Below are 8,926 nucleotides of genomic sequence, written 5' to 3'. Positions count from 1 at the left end.
AGGAAAAATATGTTATGTTAAAAGACAAAAATTGTACCTTTGACAACTACTTTGACTTTATGGACATTTAAGTTCATTAATCATATGTTTAGATTATAGTTTGTGAAGAATAAAAGCACTGCATAACAAGTATATAAAAAATGTACTTAATACTAATTGTGCACCTGAACTATGTTGTTAATGTTTAAGTTATATGAGTTGCTATTTTCTTGCTTAAAAAGTTTAAGTTTAATTTTTTTTCATAAGTATTACAATTTCATAAGAATATGCTAAAATGTAATAATCTATTTCTGTTACAAAAATAGCGTTGATTTAGTAGTGTTTATTCTTCATTGAGTTGATCAGTTAATTTTTTTATTTATTTAAAAGAACTCATTGGAGTTAAACTGTAAATTGCAACTTAAATGTATTAAAAAATAGTCATGTAAAAATAGTTTTTTGACAAAAAATCACGGTTTATTGAAAAACTGTATAATAGTTTGAAGAAATTAAAAAAAATAGTTTTTATTTTTTCTATAAAATTTTAATCTTGAGATTTTAATCTTGATAATTTTTTGATATATATATAAAATTTTGTTTACAATTTTTGTTAGATAAAAAATTCATGAAACTTAAGATTTTTCCACAGTATATAAAATTTAATGACATCTATAGTTAAATTCCAGCCATTGTCTGGTGCCCTCAATGAAGGACCCTATTGTTACTTACTACAGGTTTAAATTATTTTTTTTATTAAGAAGATTAAGCTTAGTATTTTCAAATATATGCTGAACAATTTTTAAAAACTCTAAACTAGATACAAGTATTAATGTTTTATTTATTTCTAAAAGTTTTTTAGATTTTAAGTATTAAAATATGTCAATTTGAATACTTGAGATTTGGTTATACAACTAAAAACTGTGTAAGAGGCAGTTTAAATATTTTATGTATAACTACAAAATTTTAATCTAATATTCTTGTAAAATTCGGTTAAGTACTTATTTCCCAAAAATAGTTATTTACATTGATTTATATGAAACAAAGAGCAAGTTTCTTGTATAACTTTATTAATTTTAAAACCTTTTAGCTTTAAGTGTTTTGTGTTTTTTAAATTTTAGGTACCTAAGGTGCGTAACAAATTGACTCTTAAAAATTATATGGTTAAGAGTTTAATATCAGCTTTATTTTATTTGGTTTCAGATAGATGATTTCAAAATATTACTTGACTGTGGATGGAATGAAACTTTTGATGATGATATTTTAGAAAATGTAAAAAAGTAAGAAAAAGATGTTTTGCTGAGCAATTTTAGATAAAAAGACTTTCAATTAAATTTTTAATAAAAGTTACATATCTAGAAAAAAACAATTAATTTATTTCATGAACAGTATCCAATAAATTATAAGTAATTAAGTATCTAAAGAGAACTATAACAAATTTTGTTAAAAGAATCTTTAATGTATACTATTTTTGATATTAATTTAATAAAAAATAACTAAATATTTCTTGTTTATTAACTATGTTTGCACTTGATAATAAAAAAAAAAAGAAATTTAAGTTAATTTTGAAATATTTTTAACAATTGTGTAACCAGGAGTTTTTTTAATAAAAAGTTCATAAAAATTGTTATACTTATTGAAATTTATTTCATATGAATTTTTTTTTTTGTTTAATTTAACTTAAAGTATATTTTTATAATATAGTAAAAGTTAGTTATCACTTTGATATTAAGTCAATTTCTACTACTTATAGCTATGTGCATTATAGTTTATATTATAATACTAGTTCATCAATTGAAACTTAGAAATAGTTTAAGGCCATAAAAGTAAAAATTGAATTTTTAATTTAAAATAGACTCTTATATTTAACCTGTAAGTTACAGTTATAGAATATGAATTTTCTTAAAACTTTTAATATGTTTTTGTCTTTGTAAAAGTTTTCTATACAAGTGTATAAGAATTTTTTTTTAATCAACCTTTTTTAAGTTAAAAATTAAAACTGAAGCTGAACCTTTTCCTATATTCTTAAAAATAGGTATTTCATTTTTGAAAAACTTTACAAATAACATTTAATTGAGTTTGATGACAAATTTTCCACAATATAAAAAAAAATCAATTTACTAAATTTGATTCCTTAATTTAAATTTATAATACTACTATATTTCTTATTGCTATAATAACATCTAGGATTTAAATCTACAAAAAATAATAACCCACTAGTTTAACTCTTAACATAAATTAAAATCAAGTTTGCTAAAATGTCTACACATCTCTGTATGTTTACCATAAAGGCTAAAGTATTAAGATTTTAAGATTAAACTAAAGTATGTACTACAACTTACTTTTTATTGAACATATAAGTTTTAATGGACTTTTGAGAAGTACTCAGTTTTGTGTAAAGTCTTACAGATAAGCATTTTTAAAGAATAATTTTTAAAGATTTAAAGATCTACTAAAAATCTATCTCCTTTTACTTTAAAAGAAATTTAGCAGATTTTTTAGGCAATTTTCCTTAAAATATTTAAAACAATTAATCAGAACAAACTGAAAAAAAAACAATAGTAAATAAAAGAAATTAGACCAAAAGCTAAAAAAAAGTTGTTTATTGTTAATTAATTAAAAATGTAGTTTTATTTAAAATTCCTTCTGAGAATTTGAAAGCAATTACTCAAAAAATTTAGAAGGAGATAAATTGGTGTAAATGAATTTTTCTGGATATAAATAAAAATGTACAATATTGTATAACTATTTTAAATATAAATTTAAGCGTTTGCTTATAAAGATCCTAGCAAAACAAGTTCACTGGAATATATAATGATAACAAATTTAAACAGTACTCTTTCTTTATTACACTAACACATGTTTCTGTGTGATAACTTGTTTGTACTGTTTGTAATTTGTTACTGTTACAATATTGTATATATTTTTTTTGATGGCCTACAAATTTTGAAATATATATTTACCGGTTGTTATGAGCTCACTCTTTTATATGGTTCAGCAATAAAAAGTGATCGAAATGATAATATTATCATATCTTAATTTATAGATAAATTATTTTAATCGCCATTTACAAGAATAAACAAAGTATGTATTGATTCTTAGAGAACTTTTTTTTTACAGAAAACTATTTATTAAATACTTTTTAAGCTGCAACAAAGTTAAAGTGAATAAAGGTAGCTCGAATAGAGTATGTAATTTTGTTTAAGTTTTACTTTTAAGAGCAGGCCTTGAAACAGATTAGTTTATACAAAAAAGATTTTAAAATTAATATGCATCTAAGTTTGATTAAACTAAGTTTTAGATTATTGAAAATATAGGCACTATAAGCACATTTTGTTCCTTACTGTGTTCAAGTATACTTATATAAAGTTTCTTAAGTTTTTCACAAATGCCCCTTTAGAGTTATAAGTTTGGTTTATTTAAATAAATTACACTTTACATTCAGATACTTACCGCAAGTGGACGCTATTTTGATAAGCCATTTAGACATACCTCATATAGGAGCGCTACCTGCTTTATTGAAGAACATTCCTCCAAACTGTCGAATATATGCAACTGTACCTGTCTTTCAAATGGGCCAACACACACTTAAAGATCAATTTAAGGTATCAATTAAATATAAACTTCTTGTTTCATTTTTATAAATGTTAATTACTTAAAATACATTTTACAAAAGTTAAATTTAATCATAAAAATATAAAAAACTTTTATGTATTTAGTATGCATACTTTTTAAAATGTGCTTAGAGTTTGATAAAGTATTTTAGTACTAGGTACATATTAATCTATCTTGTAAAAATTATGTTTATATTTAGTTATTTCCTTACATAACAAAATGTATAGTATACCCGTTAATATAAATAGAACTTAATTGAATTTTTTTATTTTTGAGCTAGAATATTTTTAGCCACTTAATGGGCATTGTACTGAATGTATTCTGTAATAGGATGTATTGATATATTTTGAAATGATTTATTTATGTTTTAGATCCAAACGTTCATTAAATATTATTTATTAAGGTTCATACTTAACCAAAATTAAGTTGGTGGAAGTTTTTACACTTATAATCTTATAACAAAAAACTAAATTATTAAACATTTTTAAGTAAATGAAATAAATACTAGTTTTAAAATTGTTTTACAGTCATATGCAACAGCGTCAAGCTTTACAAAATACACGCTGGAAGATGTGGACACCCTCTTCAAAAGAATCACTCCAGTAAAAAAAAACGAACTGATTCATTTAGATGGTAAAGTGATGTGTATAAAACATACTCACATTAATGTAAAACGGTTTAAAGTTATGACGGTACACAAAACTATATTTGTTGTTTCAACATAAGCTTCTAACAATATTTCTTTTAGCTAAAGTTGTTACGTGAATGTTTCAAGCTCATCAGAAAATTGAGCCACGAACTGAAATGTGTTGCAGATTACAGCGGGGTGTCCATCCAGCCGGTGCACTCGGGCAGGATGATCGGGGGCGCCGCGTGGAAGATAATGACGCAGGACAACGAGGACGGGGACATCGTGTACGCGGTCGACTTCAACCACAAGCGGGACAGGCATCTCAACAAGTGCTCTCTCGTCGACAGTTTGTTGTTTTGGTGTTTCGTTTGGAAAATTGCAGTAGTAGAAAACTTGGTTACATTTGTTAATGAATTAGATACTAGATCAGGGGTCGGCAGGCAATTGTTGGTCGCGGGCCAAATTTCAAAATTCCAAAGTCTTCGCGGGCCGCAGTTTTAGTTTTATTGACACTGGAATAACATTTTTGTACTAGTTTTGATTACACTAAAAAAATGTTTTACTTTTATTCATCTTATTATTTTAAATGACTTTTATGTGTATATAGAATGCCTATTTAAATTACTATTTGATAGAATAGAATTTACATTGACTAATATACTTAAGTGTTAATAAACTATGTACTTTCATAAGCACTTAATAAGTTAAACTGATGTAATTTCACTTACAACCTAACTCTCTATAAAAACCAAACTTGAAAGACAATTTTTGGGTTACTTTTATATATTGTTATATAATCAACCCTTTTTTCATATTTCTCAGAACATTTACTTCAAAAAAAGTGTTTGCGTGTTAAACATTCTACATTCATTAAAAAAATTAGTAATTACTTAACTTAATAAAATTAATACCTGTATTCCAGAAAGCTAGAACAAATTCTTTAACATTAATTCTAGAATACTTTAAAAAAATATCTTATTAGTGATTAGTCTTTTACATGGTTGCCACTTTTAAAGCAAAATATCTGAGTTGTATCAAACCAGCCTAAGTTTGTTAAAAGTTGAAAAAGCTAATAAATAGTTGTTAATAAAGCTCAAATATCTAGTTAAAATATCATCATTATCAAAAAGTGTAAGAAAACAAGAAAAAATTACAATAAGTTTACTACACTACAATCATAAAAACTATTCTGAGAATTAAAAGATTTCTTTAAAGTTTTTTAAATAAAAGTTTCATACAAAGCTGAGTTTTCAAGCTTTTAAAGTTTTGTGTAGCTACCCAGTTAAAATAAAGTTCTTAACATAAAGAAATAAAGAAGGTTGTTAAGAGTAAATAAATTACATGCCAAAAATATAAGTCAGCTGGAATAGACAATTAAGTTTCTTAAATAAATTTAAGAAAAGTATAAAACTTTATTCAGTCATTAGCGAAGTAGAAAAACTAATTTTTTATAAGGCATTAGAGCAATTCTTTATCTGCAATAAGAATATTGCATTTAAAAATAGTAATTGTAGAATATAAGACGAGCTACAAAAATAAAAAAAAACGTTAGTTAAGAGTTACTGCGAGAAACGATAAAAAAAACAAATCACCAAGGTCAGTTCCAACAAAGCACATGATTATCTTCAGTAACTACAGAATGATCAGAAAAAATTGTTAAGGCAAGTTATTAAGTAGCAAAATTTATTACTTAAAATGAGATACCGTTTATAATTGAAAATTTTTTAAAGAATTTATGTTGGCGGTAATGAAAAACTTTTGTTTATTTCTTCAACGACAACAAGAAGTCGTGTTCAGGAAATGCATTAAGGTTATAAAGTCGCATAAATCAAATTAGAACTTTAATCAATCTGTTATCATGAGAGCACTGAAAGAAAAACTATTGCTCATCTAATATTTTTTATTAGAGATGTTTTTACTAACTTTGACATTTTAGTAGAATTCTTGGTTTAGTTTCAACGCGAAGCACACAATCGGTGAAATTTTACAAGTACAGGTGCAATGAACCAATACAAAGTTTTTGGAAGTAGAATTCTTAATTTTATTTTTAGTATAAAGTTTAATTAAAGTTAAAAAAATGTCTTAAAAAATATACCAATATTAAAAAATACTGTTAAGCTACTTAAATATATTTTATAATAAAGAAATGTTTATTTGCTAAATTTTTTGTGTCAAACCGAAATTTCATTACTTCGCATGTAAAAATTGTTTGAAATTCTAGGTTTTTTCAAAAATTCTCAAATTCAAGTTTTTTTCCAGAATTTTTAAGCATAAATTTTTAAGTTCAAAGCTTTTCCGGGATTCAAGTTTTTTGGCAACACTGATTGTTCACATTTAAATATTAACAATAATATTAATAACATTTAGAATTTTATCAGCTGCAAGACTTCAAATTTAACATATATTATAACTAAAACTAACACTGTGATTGAGCAAAACATACTTCATAAGTTTAATTTGCCACTCTTTCAAACAAAAAAGCCAGCCTGAGTCAACAAAAACATTCCTGATATTTTTGTATACAAAAAGTAATTCTATACAAAAACTTATAAAATGACTTAGTTGGCCTGAGATTTGAAGTCTTCAAATAGTGACAATTTAAGTGCGTGTCAATGTTTAGTTGTTTATTTGCTTAAATTTAAACTATTTTGATTTACAATGTGCAAACTTAATAAATTTATTATCCTTAAATCTAGTTTATATTAAATAGGTAGCTCCAAAAAACAGAAAATGTGTGTAATGATATGCAAGACATAAAATTAATTTAGTTTTACAAAAAGACGTTTGAAAAATGAAAAATGTATACCTAACAAAAACTATATTAATTTATGTCTTATATATTAATTTAAATGTGTCTGTAAAAATTTAGATACTACAAGTAGAAACAACAATGTTAGAAAATTATGCATAAACTAAACTTAAACTAACTAATGTATTAAATAAAAAGTGGTTTCAAATATGAGCATTTTTTAAGTTGGTTTGCATAGAAATTAATTTAAAGTGTAGAGAAAATATCCTAAAAATTAAAATGTATCAAAACAAAAATCAAATAAACCTTATTTCTTATGACTATGTTATTTTAAATTTTTTTACACTAAAATATAACATTTACAAATAAAACATCTATAAAAGAAACTTAGGTATAAAAAAATTTAAAAAGAATATCTAAGCTACAAAGAAACGACACTTTAGTTAATCACTGTGCATTACTTTTGTACAAAATAGAAAACATTTGCATTTAGTTTATTTAACAAATATATTATATAGCTAACTTATTATATTCAAGCACTCTTTAGACTCTTTTTTCAGATAATTACTTGCTATTGTAAAAAAGAAGTTATTATGAAACTAAGAAAAATATCCTGTTAGAATGCTTATCTGTCTTTTTCACATTTTCAAACTTTATTAAACTAAATTACTAAAGCAGTAATTTCTTCTAATTATTTAAAATGTTAAACAAAGACTTAAAACCAAATTATTAAGTTAAATCAACTTACTGAAAAAAAAAATAACCTGATTATATATTTTTGCTCAGCGGGCCACATTTACATGCTCGCGGGCCACAAAATTTTCCTTCGCGGGCCGCATTCCATTCAAAAAAATAACGTGCTCGCGGGCCGCAGATTTATCCTTCGCGGGCCGCAATTGGCCCGCGGGCCGCAGTTTGCCGACCCCTGTACTAGATAGTAGCTGGAAACTTAAAAAGTAATTTATCAAAGTAATTGTCTTTTAGTTTTAACTAATTTCAAGTTGAAAAAGTTAAGAAATATGTACTAAATGTTAATTAAAGTTTATTTTAACCATAAAATGCAGTTTATGATTTTATTTGCAGACGAAGTCATCAGTCGTTCTCCGCAGCTTTTAATAACAGATGCGTACAACGCAACATACACTCACGAAAGAAGAAAAGAGCGTGACCAGCAATTGATCAGTTAGTTTGAGTATAATAATATTTTTTTTCTTTTAAGTTTAGTATTTTCTTGTACTAGATTAGGACTTTAAAAAGTAAATAGATAACAAGTAGAATTGTAATTCTTCGAGTAAGGTGGTCTTTTTTTTATGACGTAGAAAATTAAAAGTAATTTTAGATTAATATACTGTTTTCATTTAAAAGAATACAATTCTAAGACAATTAAAAAAATGTAATTTCGTTTATTTGAAAAAAAAAGTTTCAAAATATTTTTAGACATAATTCAGAATACGTTGGACAACAACGGCAACGTTCTCATTGTATCAGACACTGCAGGCAGAGTGTTGGAGCTTGCTATTTTGCTGGTAATTTTTTTATCCGCTAGGTTGCAGTAAATATTAAATAAGTTTATTTATGTAAGCATGTTATCAGTCAAAAAGTAAAAAAAAAAACAAGTTACTTATCGATAATTAATTACTCTAAAACTAAAAAAGTACTTTAAAGGTTTAAAACCTTTTATTCTTTACAATGTCCAATTTTTTAGCACTATTATTTATAAAAGTTAGCTACAATTTCTACTTAGCTTTATCGATTATGGTAAATTTTAACGTTATATAGAAAATGAGCGAATCATATATATGAGTTAAAATAAGTTATAATCTTAAATGAAGTTCTTGTTTTATATACTAAAGTTTTAATTTTTATTTGTCAATAATTGTTGCTGCCAATAAAATTGTAAGGTATTAACCAGTTTTATCCATTTTGGAATATAATCTAACTATTTAATAAAGACT

At 24.7% G+C, this 8,926-nt stretch overlaps 1 protein-coding gene across 1 annotated transcript in view; it reads left to right on the top strand.

The window, feature by feature from the left end:
* Positions 1–617: 617 nt before the first annotated feature.
* The window catches only part of LOC145835026 (cleavage and polyadenylation specificity factor subunit 2-like), a 31,256-nt gene continuing 22,947 nt past the window's right edge, over positions 618–8,926 (top strand). Inside the window, exons 1-7 of the mRNA XM_082942556.1 lie at positions 618–713; positions 1,180–1,256; positions 3,422–3,581; positions 4,119–4,224; positions 4,407–4,568; positions 8,055–8,153; positions 8,409–8,497. Coding sequence (XP_082798682.1) covers positions 642–713; positions 1,180–1,256; positions 3,422–3,581; positions 4,119–4,224; positions 4,407–4,568; positions 8,055–8,153; positions 8,409–8,497 — 765 coding nt within the window. The 5' untranslated portion in view covers positions 618–641. The remainder of the gene's footprint in view (positions 714–1,179; positions 1,257–3,421; positions 3,582–4,118; positions 4,225–4,406; positions 4,569–8,054; positions 8,154–8,408; positions 8,498–8,926) is intronic.

The sequence above is a fragment of the Thalia democratica genome, chromosome 4 (genome assembly GCF_965202585.1).
Source record: "Thalia democratica chromosome 4, ktThaDemo2.hap1.1, whole genome shotgun sequence".
NCBI classification, from domain to species: Eukaryota; Metazoa; Chordata; class Thaliacea; order Salpida; family Salpidae; genus Thalia; species Thalia democratica.
The sequence above is the reverse complement of the archived record's forward strand: the minus strand, read 5'-3'. Positions and strand labels throughout refer to the sequence as shown.